Genomic DNA, 20,111 nt, shown 5'->3' with positions numbered 1-20,111 from the left:
ATATCAACAAATAGCACCATTATTATGATAAATTCAGATGAAGCTCTCTTGTATAACATTAACAGTTGTACAATCTATTATAAACCATGTGGAAATATGCTTGTGAATCAAACTGTCTTGCTGCTTAAAGGAGCCCTTCACCCATTTTAATATTATCTTCATATAATTGGTCCTCAATAATGCTCAATATAAGGTGGTACCATTTGTCTACTCACTCTGTGTGCGTCTCAGAAGTGGGGTGTGGACAGTTCAGAAATCTGCCTACCAGTGACATCATCGGTAGGCAGGTTTGGTCATTTCAAACAAGAGGTCAATTTCTTTCTTTCTTTCCTTTTTTAATCGATGCAAGAACAATGGCTTCTATTTCAGCATGCTAACTTTCCAGGAAGACAAAGGCTGTAGTTTCCATTACCTTGGAATCCCCATTGATGATGTCATTGGTAGGCAGGTTTCTGAACTGTCCACAGTTCAACTGTGAGATGCAGAGTGAGTAGACATAAATGGTGCCATTTTATAAATTAATTATAAAGATTAGTGAGGACCAATTCTATGAATGTTGAAAATGGGTGAAGTGCTCCTTTAACAATGCAAAGAAATTACAGTAAATCAACATTTTTAATCATCACTTTGCGTATGGGTTACTCTGTTAAAAGGATCCCTGGCTAATAAGCCAAATATGCCTTAATACATTGTAATCACCCTCTATAACTAAAATGAAAATAAATTAAAACACCTTAAATATTTTATTTATTTTAAAAACAGTTCACATTTTACTCAAGAGGGCCGTCACAAGTTGATGATGTAATTTATCCATGTGTGGTCCAGCCCTATGGAATCTATGAAATGCATGTACAAGAAAAACATATTTAAAATATTGAGGAGCATTAAGTTGTTTTTTATTTTCACATGCATTCTATAAATTCCATAGGGCTAGACCACACATGGACAAATTACATCATCAACTTAGGACGGGCATTGCCCCTATTGAGTGAAAGATGAACTATTTCTAAAATAAACACAATATTTAAGGAGTTTTTAATTTGCCATTTTAGTTATAGTGGACAATTATAATGTATTAAGGCATATTTGGCGTATTAGCCAGGGATCCTTTTAAAAGGCATTATCATCATAAATAACATGACATAATATAATTGATATACCTTGAGTGGGAGTGTACAGTATGCAGCAACACTGCTCCACCACTTTGATCTATTTGATATGGAATGTGACTTAACTGGCCACCCATCAAATTATGGTTTAGAAATGGAAGCATGCCCAAACATATGAGATGAGCATTTTTGTGTCATATTCATAGCTAGCCTGCATTGTAGTATCTGGTTTCCTTTGTTACTTTAGACAATTAAGGCAGTCCTGCAAATGAGTGGTGGGTGTAACCCAACGGAGGTTCTTCAGCAGAATCTGCTGACAGAATGGTGAATATTTTGTTTGCTGAAAAATAAATTTACTTGATCATGCTTATTTTCGCCAAAAGGAACTCCAACTTAGCCTTAGACATAGACGTTACATATGTCAGTGTAATTCTGTAAATCAAGAAATGCACATAATAATTCCAATAAATAGTATTCCATGCAGTGAATCTACAACACTGTACCAACAACATCCCGTACAAGTTTTACAATGTATCCTATTCACCATAAGAGGCGTGTCAGTGCTTGTACAAATGTTGTTCAACCCTTGTGCGAGATCAGTGGCTGTATACTGTATTGAGATATGGTTGAATATTCAGGACCAACCCAAATTCCCTTTGTGTTGCACAAGACCTTACTGCGGTTACTATGCTGTTTACACATGCTGTTTAAACATACAGTAAAATCAATGCTCAATACATATAAACAACAGTGCACCATTTGTGTATTCATAACATTGTGACAAATTTTACACAACTGTTACTGTCCTTGGGTAAATCACCAATTCCAATAACTCAAAATATGATTAAAAACTTGTACATTTTGTATAAAGGAATGAATAACAAAAGCTTGAGGCACCAAAGGCTATCATATACAATATAAACAATGATGAGTAAAAACAAGGAGTACAAATTCAAAATATAATAACAATACAAATAAAAAAAAATGACAGCATTCTACAACCGCTCTCGGTAGACCTCGGAGCGCTGTCTCTGACGACACGCAAACGCTTCAGCTGATCAGTCGCCGTGGAGATCGATCTGCAGGAAAGAAACTATGAACAACTCTCCTCCACGATCCAGTTCCCATGCTCTGAGGAATCCAGAGCAGGCCAGTCCAATCTCTGTGAGTCCTGGTCAGTCATAATTCATTTTCCTGATCAGTGCACTGAGCCTTTCTGAGCTTTCCTTCCCGTCCAGCGACAGTGTGACAGCTGGATGGGCTGCTCAGAAGTAGACATGGGGTGAGGGGGGCTTTGATGCTGCCCCTGGACCATGCTAGGGCACCAGTGGAGCAATCTGCAGAAGCTGGGAGAACCCACTGCAGGCCTCACCTCAATAAAGTAACAATAACCAACAACTCATCACTTTTACTTTCTTGGGATCAACTGTTTTTTTCAGGCTACCAGCCATGGCGTGACTCCCTTGGGAAGATTAGAAGAAAGCGAGAGGTACACAGATTACTAATTCAGAGCTCTGGGGATTTTTCTTTGCTAAAAGAAAATGTTAGTGTTTCTTTTTTTTTTTCTTTAACTTTTTTCTTTTTTGCAGAAGCCATATTTGAACCACACAACAATTAACATATGTATGTACAATACATATAAATATATAGTTTCAGTATTGGGGCTCATGCTTTTTGGAGGGGGAGCAGGGATGCGATGCTCAATTTGAGATGATGTTTTCTGTTTTTTAGTCCTTTGTGGCATGAATGGATGGTGAGCTTTGTTGACACATAAAGAACACACACACACACACACACACACACACAAAATAACACCTAGCGCTTGGTGTTAGAGAGAGCCAGTCCAGACCCCTGCAAACATCTCCTCCTCCACTTCCTCAATCCTCATCCTCCAATTTCTCCTTCCAGCCCCCATCGACCGGCTTGTGACGCTCCCAGTCTGCGTCATGCAAAGACTAGGAGACAAGTTCTGCCACTGGCCGTGGGGGTCTGAACTCCACAGAGTGAGAGCGGGGACACGCAACGTTTTCCACACGGCAAGGTGAGTAGAAGCAGCTTAGGATGTGACACTCTGGGATGTTTTGCTCTTTTTCTTTTCCTATCATTGATTTCGTTTTCGCTTAGATTGTTTTTCTTCCATTACAAAAACTATAAATACATATAAGAAGCATTATTTACAAACTCCATGCGGTTCAAGTTAGAGCGATCACTGCAAGAAAAAAAACACAAGAGATAGAGATAGGGAATGATATCAAGTTGGAGTAAGACATGTGTTGACAGTTGACACAGTGACACAGAAATCTTTCACGTCATTGCGAGGTGACATTCATTTGAGATTAACTGCATGCAGGTTTTGGGATGGGTAAAAGTTTAAGACCACACCAGTGAAATGAACTTGAATGCACAACAAATGTACCAAATATTCAGACTTCACCCCCCCCCCCCCCCCCCCACACACACACACAAACAAAATATATAGATCAGTCAAGAAAAACTATAAATAAGCTTTTATTCTTTTTCAGTCACTAAATCCATTCAGCCCCACATATATAAAGTAGAGGCAAAACTATTGTAATAGTACATACATACACAAACAGTAATGTATCTAGCATGTACATGTATGTATATTACTATATCCTCAACTACACCTGACTTAGTTCTTTTTTGTTTTGTGCATACTCTTGTTTCACTATTTTAACCACTTTAACTGTGGCGTAGCTATTTTGAGCATGTCATTATAGGCTAAATTCTAAATATCAGAATAATTCACATAAAAACCCATCTAAATAGCAAAAATAGGGGGGGGGGGTACTTTGCCATGGGTGCCATTCTACATTATATTGCCTTCAGCATAAACCACTCTGGATAAGTGACTTAAATTCCATTAATAAAATGTATATAGAGCTAACTGCCCAAACAAAGAGCCTTGACAGAATTGAGACATGGCTTCTGCAAAGTGGGCTGTAACTAAACATTGCAAAGGTGGTCTGAACATTTTGCACATAGTGTGTATTTGTACGACATGGTTGTGCTTTTGAAGCATGTGATATTGCTGTCAATGTCTCACCTTCTGCCAGCATCCAGGCATCGGTAGTCCATCAGGACCCTGATGAGGAAAGCGCAATGGGGAAGATATGTTTGATTAGAAGCAATGAGAATGGTTGAAGCAATGGTAGTAAGAGCTATAATTTATAGTTATTCTTAATTTTCATTCTAACGTTAAATCATGGTGTAAAATGCCCTTTCCTCAGGGAGGACATTAGGCAACCAACTGGCTAATTTGCACTTGATTTGCTGTATTGGTATTGCTATATTAATTTACAAAAGTTAAGGATAGTCATCAAAGGAGATTAGAATATCAGAAAACCAAAGGATTAAAAAATATATTTATCCAAATATTTATTCCTAAAATACAGTTTGAACTTACCAGTGAATAAGCAATAAATTGTCAATTGTATACATTGCAACATGTATACCTCATTCATGCGATTAGCTCACATAAAAATGTAAATCATGCAATGATTCAGGTTTTTTTTCCTAAAGAAAAAAAAAGTTAATGTAACAAATGGGAACAAAAAGAAACTATGTGACTCAATGGGTTGAATATGATTACTTATGGTAATTGCATTCGATTAATTACATAAAAAAACGCATTTGCTTATTTTAAGTCAATGTGAACATTATTATATGTCTTTATCTGTCATTAAAGCAAAGATCTCAAATGTGAAGCACACACCAGGTCTATATCACCCATTTAATTTAAGTTTCCTTAACCACTTAAAGGAATAGTTCACCAAATTTTTTTTATTTTCTATCAATTACACACCCCATAATAGCCCAGACAGAGAAAAATGTAAAACATTCTGTCGCGGCTGGGGGGGCGGGGCGAATGCGGTCCGAGTTGAGCCCACACCGCCGCGCAAATAAATCGGCGTCCCTGCCTACCGGATACATTAGCATCTTTCCGCCGGGAATCAAAATGGCTTAGGAATGCGACAAAAACGAAACATTCAATGCTTCATGGGGTGTGTAATTGATAGAAAATAAGTAATTTTTTGGGTGAACTACTCCTTTAAACCTCAGCATCCGTATTGTAGGGAAAGCTTTTGCTGAAAATAGCAGATCCACAAGCTCACAACGCGTCGCAGCGGCTATTTTCAGCAAAAGTTTTCTCCGTAATAACAGAAAACACACTAGCATAGAGCCCTGAGGTACTCCGCTCAACCATATGGGGTTTAAGTGGTTAAAGGAGAGATCCGGCCATTTTAAGTGTTATCTTTGATGTGTCGCTAATCACTCACCAACATCGAAAGGGCTGTTGAGTTATTCCAGATCTGCCCCTGTTGTCCATTCTGCAGACCCCTTACGGTGGCATAATGGGAGGCATAATGCATAACGAGATGACGCTGGTTGCTTGTTTCTCTCACAGACGCCAGGTTCTGTGAGAGAAACAAGCAACCAGCGTCATCTCGTTCTGCACGAACGGTAGCTCATGCGCGACATTCAGTGCATGTTTGAGTATCATGAGACTCCACAATGAGCAGTAGTAGAGAAAAAACTAACTTTGCATCGGTTATAATAGACGATTTTCACTCTTACACACGTCTCCCATTATGCCGCTGTAAGGGGTCTGCAGAATGGACAACAGGGGCAGATCTGGAATAACTCAACGGCCCTTTCGATGTTGGTGAGTGATTAGCGACACATCAAAGATAACACTTAAAATGGCCGGATCTCTCCTTTAAAGGAACATTGTACCTCCGTGTTAGCATGTTCATGCAACACACTGCAATGGTTTTAAAGACACTAAAACCCACACAACCACAAATAAACATATAAAGCATAAATCATTTGTGTCCACTGTTGAAAAGGTCTGGGGCAGGTTCCTATTATTGATCTTCTCTCCTTGGTCACACGGTCTGGCCCAATTGGTACAAATATAGTCAAGGGGTCAAAAGGGAGTTAACAGAGTAGAGGAAAGGGTCCAGATCATCATCAGTAAGGAACAAGGAGGTCAGGGCTGTTGCTAGTCCGTGTTAGCATCAAGTTAAAATGGGAAACGGTCCACTTGGGAATCAGCTGGGAGGGAATGGGATTTAAGCAAATTCCTTTATTTATTATTTATTTTGTATTAATTTCTCATAGAATATTAATAAAATGTTACTAGAAGTGTATGTCCTGTTGTGTATAATAAAAAATGGGCTGCTTGCAGTCAGGAGGGTTAGTTATGTATTTTGGAAAGGTAATTGTACGGCAAACGTGGAGCATACTGGTGGCTATAGGATATGGTTGTGCTTATTACCAATTAAGCTATCTGGGTGAAGTGAGGGCATGTCCACATGCGCAGGTGTGGAGCAATGTCATGCAGTGGCAGCATGAAATGTCCCCCTGCATAGCTTCAGGGGGCGGGCAAAATGTGAGTGGTGGCATGCAGGTGGGAAGGAGGTAGACAGGAAAAGAGAAATACCGTACCAATTGGCATGGGGCATCCAGCCCGTCCAGACCAGGCTGCCCTGGTTCCCCCTTTTCACCCTTAAAGCCCCGGAAACCCTGTTTGTAAAAATGACCTAGGAGTGTTAACTGGGAGAGAAGTGGCCGGTTCTAAACCCATGCATCCATCCACTCTGGAGGGATGCAAGAGGGGAAGGGGAGAGAGGAGAAGCTGGCCCCTGAGCTCGCTGACACCACAGTGAAGCCAACTTGAGGTCTGTACATTTGAATGAATGATACACTATGGAGAAACCCTTAATGTTTGTATGTTTAAAGGCCCAACCAGTGATAAGTAACCCAATGTGTAGCCCCATAATCAAAAACATCTATGGATTATTTTTTTGGACTAGACAATATATTTATTTTGTGGACTTTTGGAAAGCAGGGAGATTCTGGAACTAGCTAAACAGCAGCATTCTTTTAAGTTTGCTTGGGTCTGGTGACTTTCAGACTGTGAAGGCGGGATGCTGGGTGTCAGGTTATTCAGCGACTCACTTCTCCTCTCTGGGTCCACTGTTCTAAGGTGGCTCGGAGGTGATTTCCAGCTCACAGCCGGGACATACCAATGGGCAAGGTGCATCTAATCCAGGGGCACCCTGTTCTCCTTTCTCTCCCTTAGGCCCTTTTTTCCCCTTCTTTCCCTTCTCCCCCTGTGGATACAATAGTTCGGTCAGGTCAAAAATCAATTTTGAACAACGGCAATTAGGAGGGGAGAGGGATTAAATAGGGAGGCTACAAGCCCACAGGGGAGGGAAGGCATGTTCAGTGTTAGATAGGAGGAGGTATACTGGACGGAAGAGGGTGCTCCAGAACATTACTTGTAGGAAAGAAGGATGACAACGAAGGGGAAGAGGTAAGAGGCAGTAGAGGAGAGAAATGGTCACTAAGGGGTGTCAAGACGACAGGGGGAGAGATAAGGAAGCAAGGAAAACACCTCCAGAGGAACAGAACGCAATTAATGGTCATTCATCATCGGCATTAACCTTAAAATCGATACAGAGGTAATACTGTATCTTGATCTATAGTCCTTACCTGTGTCCTTATTAGAGTGGGAAAATGGACTTGTATGATCACTCTGTGTGTATACTATATGAGTCCATACAAGCACATTTAAAACTTCTAACAGTCAAACTGCCCGACTCAGAGTTATGTCACCTCAATGAGTGAAAAGATTACTCTCAAATCACACAACATCAATCAACAATATTGACGGATCATTCTTAACTGCACTTTAAAATCAGCCGTGTAAATTCACCATTCAACACATGCAAAACAAGAAAGAAAGACTGGAAACAGGACAACAGTTCAGAGTAGCACATTTTCTTGTAAAGTGATCCAAGTGGAAACAGAGTAATTATGCATGCAGGTGCTATAACAACTCAGTATGCAGAACTGTTAACAAAAATTGGACTTCCTGAATTTCCTGTCAATTTTGCTTATCGTTTTAACAAAGGCACCTGTGTGCAACATAAGGCCAACTGTCCAATTCAGTCTTGACAGCTCTGAATAATTAGCTGGAACAGAATTAGTTGTAAGTTATATTATCTATATGTAAATTATGCAAAAATTAGATGTAAACATAAAAAAAATGCAAACTGTTACATTTGAAAACACTTCAAAGAGAGAGAAATAAGTTTGAGTATTTGAGAAGCACCAGTTAATTGTTATCCATTGTAATGTACACACACAATACTAAGAAGTGAAAACATTTTTAGAAAGGCAAACTCTACATAGGCTACTCAAGCAAGGGGAGGGTTGTTGACAGACCAAAGAAAATAAAAAGGTGGGGTGGGTTACTGTATGTATGTGCAAGTGCCCATGCATGGATCCATAAAATAACAAAAACAGGAACAAATCAAAAACCATAAAGGTGAGTTTTAAACTGCCTGTTGTCAATGGACTGGATCTAATTATACTGACCATCACTGGCTATCTGTATTAAGAACAAAAACAATAATAATGTTTTGAAATCACTTTTGGATGTCTCAAAATGTGATTTGATAAACGGTCTATGATTCTGACAGATGAGATGGCAAATCATTTAATGATGCAGAACAGATGTTGGCTTGACAGTATGTATTTACATGAAATAAAGCTCTTATTACAGTTGTTCAAATCTAGATGACATCTTTGGCAGATTAAAGGCAGAATGTAAACATTATTCCTGAGTAAGAATTCGAATGTACCCCAAGTACTGTAACTTCCCATAACCCCTGCACCCCAATATTATCAGGTTCAGGAAACGAATTGAATTAACAGCATCTACCCTACACCCCTTCCAAATATGTACTGTACACCACAACCAACCAACCAACATATATATCTCATTTAGGAAAAAACATATCTAGCCTATGTAATATATTTTGATTAAATCCAGCATAGTGATTTGATCAATACCAGCCATAAACCCTGACACCGTCACTGTCCATTGACATCAGTCCTTCTCTGTAATGTTAAGGAGTTGACAAGCATCGCTACGTCTACCTTTTCTCCTCTTTCCCCAAGGTCACCTTTCTCTCCCCTTAAGCCTGGCGACCCCTGCAAAAGTACAACTCCAGTTCATTACGCTTTCCTTTACCAATACTTGCGTATAAATATAAAAAAAAGAAGACGAAGCCAGAAGAGGGAGAGTGAAAGAAGAACAAAACATGAAGGAAAGAGCAGGAGAAAGTGAAGGGATGTGTAACAAGAGGATAAAATGAATTGGATTTCTGCAATGTACCACCTACGGTACATCAAATATGTTTTAGCAATAAACTCTTTTAGCTAGACATTATTTGTCTTCCATACTAGCTTTAGAGGACATAACAACAAACATTAAAGACTCACATCCAAGCCTGGTTGTCCAGCTGCACCCTGCAAGCAATAAACAATTAAATAATTATATTTTGCTTGGTTGTTACCTTTGTAGTTACTGTATAATGTAGTTTGGTTTGAGTCTAGAACATTGGTGTTGGGTTTAGTGTTTTAGAACATATATTGAGCAGAGAGAATATATTTAAATTATATAGGGAAAATTATATGAATTAAATTATCTATCTAGAATATATATATATATATAAAGAACGTCTGCTAAATGCCTAAATTGTAATTGTAAATTGTAAGCCAAAATTAAATGTTAACCTGATATCGATTTGTGACAGCTGAGGCACTCAGCCAGGATTTCAGTTAGTTTGCTTTTGACTAAACAGCAACAAACTAGACAGTACAACCAAACCAAGACTTCCACATGGTATTCATGGGAACAAACTTACAGGTAATCCATAGGGTCCCCTTGGTCCAGGTTCCCCAGATTCTCCTTTCTCAGCCTGATACAAATAAAACAATGTTAAATTTGAATTAATGATACTGAATGAAGTCAACATTACAACCTATTGGGGCAGTAAGTAATAGTTGCAAATATCTAGGTGTTAAGTTTCAACCTGCAAACCATAAATGATTTGTCCACTGTCTTCCTCTCCCAATGGAAAGAGGTAAATGCAACGATGTGCAAACTACAATAAAGATGGTGGCACATCTGGTGTACCCAAGGTTCTAAAAGTCTCAATTTAAGTCCCAGATTGTAGCTTTAATAAAAATAACTTAAGCAACTTTTAAGCAGAAACCTCAGAAATAATGTTGAAATTACAGATAATTTAAAGCATATCATGATATTTTGTGTATAAAACGGACATTCGTTTACGTTGACCTAAATGAAAATCTTCACTTACTATGTCACCCTTTGGCCCAGCAGGACCAGCTGGCCCAGCAGGTCCGTCCATGCCCTACAAAAATTAACATTGACATGGTGAGTCTTTAACGCTCAACTCAAACGCTTGACTGGCAAAGTAATGTTGATTAGGATTGCCTGTTCGACAAATGCCATTCCTGAGGTGGAAATCAAGTTTCATGTTCAGTAGTCACATTTACACCGGTGTTGTAAATGTATCTTTACAAAATAGCAAGTAATGACATGGCTATATTGTATTATTCTAGTATACAAGAGACTGATGAGTGACCAAAAAGGAACCATTGCTACTGTAATTCACATGCACTGACCACAAGAGACGTTTACAATGCTGACACAGTTAATATATGAGTGTGTTAATGCTGTGTTAATGGCACACAGGACAAACAAGAGCCTTCAAATGCCTCCTGTCACAGCTGTTTGTACATTCAATAATCCAGTGACCACTTTAGTTTTAACCTGACACACTTTCAGCATGTCATTATGCTGTAGGCATAAACAATATTTCAAAAGATCTAAAAATTATTATCAACAAGCTCACAATATCTCACACACCGAAATACGCTGTGAGCTTGTAGTTTGGTTATTTTTGCCATTTTTGAAAATAGGGCTTACAGTAAGTGGTTTACACTCAACTGCGCACGGCTTAATTCAGGTGCAGACTACTAGATCAGACATAATTTTCACACAAGTTCTCAGAAGTGAAAAAACACAGAAGCCAGCCGGGTGGCAAAGGAGATAAAAAAAAGTCTTAAAAGTATACTTAAGGTACTTCTACGATCAATAGGAATGCAGGCTTAAAAAGAAGAAGAGATCCGAGCTCTCAAAAAAGTAGGAGAGGATATTTAGTTGACAAACTTTAATGTATAAAAAAGTGACTGGAACCTCACATAACTTTATGTCTTCAGGCAGAATGACACACAGTGCCTATTCAGTGGATGGGGTGACATCAACAATGATTTCCAGGGGAAAAGGGGGAGGAAGGGGGTATGGAAGGTGAGAGGGGACATAACGAGATAGAGGTTGGGTGGTGATGTCGTTGGTCAAATGACACTCACCCTAATTCCGGGCTTGCCGTCCAAGCCAGAAGCTCCCTGCGTGGTTATGGAGGTATGAGTGACATGAACAAGGCGGGATTAGTACAAGATGATCACAAGTGATAACAGACACTTAATTGCTGTTATTGGGGCAGGTGGATGGCAGGGTATACATCAATCAAAATTACATGTTACACGGAGCTCAGCTCAAGGGAATGAAGTAAAGAGGTGAAGCATTACAACACGCGCACACTGAATATACACAGACAGACAGACAGACAGACAGACAGACAGACACACACACACACACACAAATGTGTGCTAATGCACACCACACACGGACAAGAAACTTTGCCAGAAGTGATGGGAGAGGAGACGGGAAAATAATTTAGGAGGGAGAGAGGAATGAAGAAGTGACGGATGTGTGTTTTGGGGATATCCGAGGGTGCACAGCTATGCACATTACTTACAGGGAGACCCAAGGGTCCGCGGTCCCCTTTGTGACCTGGCTCCCCACGGACACCCTTTGTGCCATGCAGCCCCCCGTCTCCCTAGGGGGCAAGATTAATAGTAATTAGACATTAAATGTACAATTATTAATGTGGTAGTCTTTTATGACACCTTGCTGTAGACTCTATTAATACGACTGGGCAATACGACTGGGTAGGGTCCCCTCCCCCCCTAAAAAAAAGAAAATCATCAAATCCTAGGCATGGACGTGGAAACAGTCCTGTTGTGAGGTGCTATAGGATTGATTGATTGATTGATGGATGGATGTCTTTATTGATCATGGAATTAAATCATATGTCACATACATACATCTGTAACAAACATCTGACCCACCATCAACAGGATAACGCAAAAGAGCTTACAGCTTTTTTCCACTGCGGTCCTTTATGATCATGTTTCAAGTTTACAATGTGGATAAGGAGGTTTTGAGTGAATCATAAAATAATTAACCCGCTTTCAACTGCCATCATCTTGAATTGAACTGTTGAGTGGCTCGATTGTAATCCTACTATACTTTGTTTATACAGTATTATGTTATGTATTATTTCCTTTCTGAGATTTACCTTCAGTCCAGGGAAGCCATGAGGACCCTGAAAACAGATACAATAATACATGTTAGTTGTAAAGAAGAAAGAAGCTAATATTCTAAATGTTAGTTGTAAAGAAGCTAATACCCTGAAAACAATCATACACTTTGTTTCCATTGTACCTCAACTATAACTTTCAAGACTACACATTTTCCAATACTTTAAGAACCTAGATAGATATTTAATTTCACTTCAGTTTGCATCCATGTAAGTTACTGTACACAGTATGTTCCATTTGCGTTGAGTTGCTATGGTAAAACTGTACTACGTGCAGGAAAGCATGCACCGTCATAGAATTACATAGTCAAGACAATTTAGCCTATTGCACCATGACCCCACAAGCAGTAGCTGCAATCTCTGACTAACAATCCTCCCATGACGACAGACGGCCTTACTCATGATGAGGAAAGATAAATGTGATGACAGATTAGGATTTGTTACATAATCAAGAGAAAGCAAAAGTGTGCATAGTCATGCAAAGTCATGTAATGTGATTATAGTTGCATATTTTCTGATTCAATTCTGTTTTTGCCACACAGATGTCACACCTTATGGGTTCTGTGAATAATAGTCTGGGGAAACAAAACACTGTGTCAGGCAGCTATTATCAATGTCCTCCTAGTTACAATGTTTAGAGCCTATTTTCTTACCCACAAAAAAAAGAAAGAAAATAAAATCTGGTGATGGGTCACTCCATAGCAAACAGACACCAATTAAATTCAATATGAGCCGCATTTTTTTTAGATTGTAGACTCTTTTTTTAATGCATCTTTTAAAAGATGAACCACCAGCACACAGAATTATGTCTATTTTTTGTGCCACACGTTTCGGCCCCTGCCTTCCTCAGTAGCTGCATGCAGCAAGGGTATGCAACTACTGCAGTATACAAAATCAATAAGCAGAGGTTATGAACTGTGAATGAGTATGACACATTCACTACATGGGTGGATCTTCTTAATTGTCCTCTGAGTGATCCTTTAAGTTTTGACATACTATATTGCCTCACACTGAAGATGACATGCATTAGAGTTAGCGTCCACCATTTCATGTGATGTAAAATTGCATACTGCACTAGGATGCACTAAAATAAGGTATTTTGATGACCATTCTGATCATTTTGATATGGATAAACTCACCATAGGCCCTGGAGGTCCGTGGGGCCCTGGTGACCCTGGGTGGCCAGTGATCTACAAATGAGAGAATGTATATATTTGTTTTAATGAAGGGCTAACTACACGCACACCATGGGTGCTAGGTTAAAAGCAGAACATAGTTTAAGGATAGAACCACGTTGCTGTATATGGTTTAGACTTCCTTATTAAGAGAAAATACTCTTCTAAATAAATAAGCCTAAACCATAGCTCGTGTGTGGGTTCTACCATGTTATTTATGGCATGCATTTCACAATAAAAGTACGAGACTACTTAACAAAAGAACAAGTATTGTTGTTCAAGTTCAAGTGTCTGTGCGTAGTGACATACCGAGGAACCTTCAGGGCCTGCGAGACCTGCTTCTCCCTTATCCCCTCTGAATCCGTTCACACCCTGAGGAAGAATTAACAATTTTAAGAGTCCTGTGTAAAACAACATAGGTGTGTGTTGCTCTTTAGTCAAATTCACCTGTGCAACGTATAAGCTTAGTGGGTGGCACTAAGAGAGAGTTCTTTGTTGACGCTGCTGAGTCTTAATTGTGGGGAATTCTGCATGCCTGCCAGCAGGCACACACACAACACTGCTCTCACAGTCATTTGTTTACAAGCAGTGGTGGAAAAAGTACTCACATTTTCAAGTAAATACTGCAATGTAGAAATACTCTGTTACAAGTAAAAGCCCGGTTTAAAAAATTTACTTGAGTAAAAGTACAAAAGTCTTGGTATAAAAATGTACTCAAAGTACCAGAAGCAGAAAGTACTCATTTATGCAGAATGTCCCATTTCACAAGTTTTCAAATGTATAAAAATGAGCTTGTAGATCGGCTCATTTCAAATGGCCGAAATGTATAGGACTGAAGTGGTTAATGTATGTTTTGTAATAATAATCAACAAGGTAACTAGTAACTTAAGTTTTCAAATGGTTGTAGTGGAGTAAAAGTACAATATTTGCCTCTGAGATGTAGTGGAGTAGAAGTAAAAGTACTGAAAACTGGAAATACTATAATAAATAAAAATACCTCAAAATTGTACATTACAATACTTGAGTAAATGTAGGCTGTTATGATATATTTCCTTCATATTAGTACTCCATCCTTAATAATATATGTACGTATATAAAACACAATAATCATAATAGTGATGAAGACAAAATGTTCAATGAATTTGGCTTAGTCATTGGACGTATGTGGTTATTTAGAAATTTCTTGCTTACAGTAGCCTAGCCCGTAGGCTTATATGAGAGCATATACTGAAGCCTACAGTCTGAAAATCATTCTTTTACACAAAAACGCTAATAAACAGCTGAGGTTTGGTGAAATCGAAAAACGGGCTTCGCTGTTCCGTGCACATGGTAATGGTCAATGGCTGTGTGCAAATTCTGATCAACTGCTCTAGCCACTGAGGAGAACCGGGCAGAACCAATTTTGGCCTCACCACCACTACACCACCACTACAGAGCTTTGTAGAATTATAGTAGGATAGTAGGATGGTATCTTACTGGCAAGCCGGGTAAACCAGTTGTGCCTTTTTCTCCTGACGAGCCAGGGATTCCCATGTCTCCTTTGGAACCTTTATAGCCCTGAACAGAGATGATTACATGTTACACACAGACAAACTATTTTGACTGTTCACCCTGAGGTTATTTTGGTAAATATCATAACATTCATTATATATTATACTTACACTACTATAAACACTATACTATATAGCAGGGGTACTCAACAGAGTTTAAAGAGATATATTTTTGGGGGATTCTTGGAGGGGGTGTGAAAAAGTATTTGAATTGTTGTTCTGTTGTTTTCATGTTTATTTTCATGTATGTTTTCATATTCTGCACCAGACGCGGAAATCCCGGGGGGTACGGGGGAGATTTGTCTCCCCCTAGCTTCAGATTGGACCCCTAAAGTCATTTAGAATAATAAAAATAAATTTTAAAATAATCAAAAATACTTATTTAGTAGAACCTGAACCCACTTATGCATCGTAAGTTATTAATAATGAAGAATTAACATAACACAGTGTCAAATTAGCTAGATTAGGGGGACCCCCTCTAGCCTCAACCCAGATTTGCGCCGCTCTGCACCCCAGTTTTATTAAGTTGGTTGGTTGGGAGGGGATCCGATTTGATAAGCTTGGCTTGATTGACCGACTTAAATAAACGGACCTTTGCCTTATTCAAAAAATTATTTGTGGACCCTCAAGATTTGTAGTTGAGTACCCCTGCTATATAGAAATGCCTATAGAAAGAAAGAAATTTGCACTAGTGATATACACTTTAAACAATGCATCTGGTTTGTCCAATGTGATTGTGATGTCCGTCAGATAAAATAAACATAACATAACTTTAAAGAAATGACATCTATACATGTCCTTGTCTATTCACAGCTTTGGCTATATCATACATTACGTAAACATATTGTAATGCCATTGGCTACACCTGCATGATTAAACAATTGAATTTCATTCACAAATCAATCTGTTCTACAGCAGCTGTATTTCAGCTAGATCTATGCTACAACATAATGCATACAAATGCTATAACAACGTAACAGACAAAAAATAACGGCACAGTGAAGTTTAGTGTGTTGGATGACCTATCTCAAGCAAGTTTCAAGTCAAGTTGTACATACTGTTCTGAAATGTATGAAATCCAATGGCTTCCTTAGAAATCAAACAAACTCCAGTGTGCTTTGAAAAACTGTCGGCAGTAATGTCACCTGTACTGTGAGTTGTAATCAATGGCCTTAGTTACCATGCCAATTAACTTGCTCAGATAGTGTGCCGTAGTCACATACTGTATCACAAGGGAATGTCTATAGTGTTCAAGTCAACTGAGCAGAACTCTCTCAAAACATTTCAAAGTGGACTTTAACATAGATCAACTCACTCTTTCACCATCCAGTCCAGGCAGTCCAGGCATGCCTTGATCCCCCTGACAGCAATGAAATAAACAAATGAAACGAACACATCTGTGACTGAGATTCTTTGTATAGTAACAGTGTGAAATAACTTTGAGAGGTAAATTTAAGTAGCAGGAGATTTACACAAAAAAGGACAACGGTAAACGTCATAGAATGATAAACCAACAACACAAATTGCATCGTCGGAGGAGTATTAAAACCATTATGTGAAAGCACACACATCCAAACAATAAATACTAGGCGTAGGACAGAAAAAACAATGAAAACAATTAAGTGATGTACACAGTCCACACAGTAGAAAATGCTCCCGTAGCAATTCATTTATTACCACCATGTGACGGTTAGAGCATCAGCTCTTCATCAGGCAAAGGGTTTGATGAAGAACTGACGAAACGTCACGTGCTGGTAATAAATTAATCTCTAATGGATGCATTTCCTAGTCTTCTTTTGTGCAGACTTTCTTCTTTTAAGCAACATTTTATTTACCTTTCCACCCTGTGGTCCAATTGGCCCGGGAGGCCCGGCGGGACCCTAGATTAACACAGACATATTACAGACATCAACACATTATGTCTACTTTTGACTGGGGATGACATCAGTTCCATGACAATTCAACTCAGGAATACAACAAGGCCCTGAGGTAAACACAGCGGGAGTGGATGAGTACATTAATTGAAGTGCATCAACTTGAATGGAATTGCCTGTCACCCTGAAATCATTCACACACTATACACACAATTGTAAGGAATAACTTGTGTATCAACACAACAACATATAACACAACGACACACGCAAAAAACACGTTTGTTAGTTGTAGAGTAGAGAATTAAAAAATAATCACCTAATTATTTTATTTTATGTTTGTTTTTTTGTCACTTTGTTATGTTATTATTGTGCAAATAAGCTAGCAACATAAGGATACACTTGATACTTGACTGGTTGTAGTGGCCTATCACAACATTAACATCATAGACCTAGATGTCCTTGTATGGCCAGATGACTACATTTCCATGTACACAAAAATGTAGAAAGGACCATACCAACATCAATGCATGTCTATTCACAGCTTCGGACATTATTGCCCACAAACAGACAATTTTCCCATTAATGCCTTTATTTGTAGGCCTATTGTAGATTTAGCATTTGTTTATATTTTATCTAAAGTCATTAAAACATTACAAAACATACAGGAATAATTAAGTCAAAGTTGACAAAACATCATTGTGCAGTTTGTGAGTCATAGGCCTTTGAATACCATTTTAAAATGCAATAATAATTTAACTTTGACAAAACAAAAACTGTACAATGATACAACGATAGTTTAGTACGTTGGATTAACAAGCAGGTTTCAAGTCTGTGCAAGTTGCTTTTCATACCATACTGAAATAAATCAAGTTTCCTTGAAAATCAAGACGAACTACAGTATGCTTTGGGAAATGGCCAGCGGTAATGTGAAGTATACAGTACAGCAAGTTGTAATCAATGTTAAACATGCCAGTCCAACAGTGGTCCTTTACAACAATCCACAATCCATGTCTAAGGAATGCCATTACTTCTGTTTCCAGATTAAAAGTGTTTAGCTTACTTTAAACATACTATATATACAGTACTTACTGTGGATAGATAGATATAGTTCATGCATACATATAGTATAATGTTAAGTATAATGCTGGTAAGGTATTTGTGGGTGAGCAATGGTTCTCAGTACATGCATGAGCAACACACATAATCCCTGAAAAGCTTGGAATGATTCAGTAACTGACAAAAGCATTAATGAAGTCTGATTCAGTGCTAGATTGCACGCCAGCAAGATACAGGATATCTTACAAACACTTACACAGTACAATCCTGAGTGCTAATTTAGCTCTGAGGGTGTACACATGTAACCAAACAAACCCATAAGAATCAGTTTGTTTACATTTGTGCAGTTTGTGAGTTATAAAATCGGTTAATTATCTGTTTACTGTGTAGGGAATGTTGACTGTTAAGCAATTGCACATGGGAAATGGGTGAAACAGGGAATGGCAGGGCAGGTCTGAGGCTGTTGTTTTGGGTGGTTCCATGCTGGGACAAAAGAGCAGCACTTGTGAATATGACAAAGACAGCGTGGGGGTAAATTACCGTCACTGTAAGAGTGGTAATCTTCTGTGTTCGGCCAAAGGAGGGGAAGAGAAGGAAGGAGGAGATAAGATTGCATAGGTCACTCGACAAACCAGCCTGTCAGCGCACTCGAACACGGACGCACCTCATAATAAACATGGTCTCTGCTGGTGACAGAATCTGAACTGCATGCTAGTGAGAGTATTTATGAGCTCTGGACTTCAAGCTGCATGGGTGAAAGTCTACGTTTATAGTCTCGGTTTATAATGTCTTTTATCAGCCGCGCCAAGAAAATGTTTACCCAATTTGGTGTAGGGCTATTAAAGGTTAAGAAAACAAACTTTCAGCAGCCATTTGATACAGTTGACATACCTAGTGTGAAATGGTGTGTTACTACATTATGTTGTAACACAAAAGTCATACAACAAGCAGACAGAAGTCTATCAATAAATAACCTCAGCAGTGACCCTGATATATTTCTTAATCATAAGGTAGTGAAATCTATAAACAGTGTCTGACCTGCAAGGCCTCCTGGATGTTTCCATTGTAATCGATGATCTCTGTGGCCCCTTGATCTCCTTTCTGCCCACCGGGACCCTGAAGATGGATGGCATTAGGAATCACATTACTTAAACACATCACATCTGCTTTCATACAATATGCTGGCAAAAACAAGAAACTAGACTTTGTTTCAAAAGCCCTTTTCTTATTTGTATAATGTTATTTTCTTCTTCTATCCATTGTTGTTGACAAGAGTCTTCTAAGATTGTTTAGGTACAATGGCCTAGATTGTTGTCCCTCTTACAATTGGTTGATTGTAGTAATGATGATGATGTAGGAATTAACCACTTAAACCCTGTATATACTTTGTTGACCAAGGTCCCCGGCGGTCTATCCTTGGCCCTCATCTTATCCCTCAACACCAAATCTCTTTGCCAGAAATAGACAAACTACAGTACAAGCTTCATGTGGTTAAAGCTTGTTATGTGGTTGCTAAAATGTAATTGCATTGTATACGTTCTTATAGCATTGCAAGATAAACGTGGCATTGCTGTTGAATACTCTCTTCAATTTGTCATAATGACAAAAAGTGTGATTCATTGCAGCTCAAAGGGAAACACATTAAAGGAGTGAGTAAAAGATTACACTGCCCCCTGGTGGCATTAACAGTTGCAGCAGCAGTTGCATATTGCTAACTTGCTGTTGTTAGTTCAGGCAATTTTAGATTTTTAATTATGTGTCCAAGCCGCATCATGTACTGTAGGTGTTTCCAGTAAATAAGTTAGTTTTAACAGTAAACAGAAATAAAATGTATACAGTCAATATTCATCAGCATGCAAAATCAATGCTCTGCAAACTGGTGTAAGAGAAGCTGTTTATTGATACTCTTGTTGTTGTTGATGATGATACAGTATGTTTATAACTTACCTTAGGGCCCATGGGGCCCAAATCTCCCTTACCCCCAGTCTCTCCCTGGATC

The 20,111-nt window shown here is 38.8% G+C and overlaps 1 protein-coding gene across 2 annotated transcripts in view; it reads right to left on the bottom strand.

Annotated features, from left to right (window-relative positions):
* col25a1 (collagen type XXV alpha 1 chain) overlaps nt 1-20,111 on the bottom strand; it is a 202,396-nt gene that overhangs the window by 2,201 nt on the left and 180,084 nt on the right. The window contains exons 19-36 of one of the 2 annotated variants that reach the window (XM_080452033.1): nt 20,060-20,104; nt 19,151-19,228; nt 18,653-18,676; nt 17,018-17,062; nt 16,498-16,542; nt 15,109-15,189; nt 13,942-14,004; nt 13,597-13,647; nt 12,437-12,463; nt 11,834-11,914; nt 11,385-11,420; nt 10,310-10,363; nt 9,854-9,907; nt 9,429-9,455; nt 9,084-9,137; nt 6,582-6,659; nt 4,177-4,215; nt 1-3,318 (exon numbers count right to left, since the gene is read on the bottom strand). The exon at nt 1-3,318 is cut by the window's left edge and continues 2,201 nt beyond it. In XM_080452033.1, the coding sequence (XP_080308159.1) occupies nt 3,316-3,318; nt 4,177-4,215; nt 6,582-6,659; nt 9,084-9,137; nt 9,429-9,455; nt 9,854-9,907; nt 10,310-10,363; nt 11,385-11,420; nt 11,834-11,914; nt 12,437-12,463; nt 13,597-13,647; nt 13,942-14,004; nt 15,109-15,189; nt 16,498-16,542; nt 17,018-17,062; nt 18,653-18,676; nt 19,151-19,228; nt 20,060-20,104 (885 nt within the window). In that variant the 3' untranslated portion in view covers nt 1-3,315. Of the gene's footprint in view, nt 3,319-4,176; nt 4,216-6,581; nt 6,660-7,162; nt 7,250-9,083; nt 9,138-9,428; nt 9,456-9,853; nt 9,908-10,309; nt 10,364-11,384; nt 11,421-11,833; nt 11,915-12,436; nt 12,464-13,596; nt 13,648-13,941; nt 14,005-15,108; nt 15,190-16,497; nt 16,543-17,017; nt 17,063-18,652; nt 18,677-19,150; nt 19,229-20,059; nt 20,105-20,111 lie in introns of both variants that reach the window. The other variant, XM_080452034.1, reaches the window with a different exon arrangement.

Source organism: Gymnoscopelus braueri (genome assembly GCF_963280865.1).
Source record: "Gymnoscopelus braueri genome assembly, chromosome: 15".
NCBI lineage: Eukaryota > Metazoa > Chordata > Actinopteri > Myctophiformes > Myctophidae > Gymnoscopelus > Gymnoscopelus braueri.
This window is presented reverse-complemented; position numbering and strand designations above follow the sequence as displayed.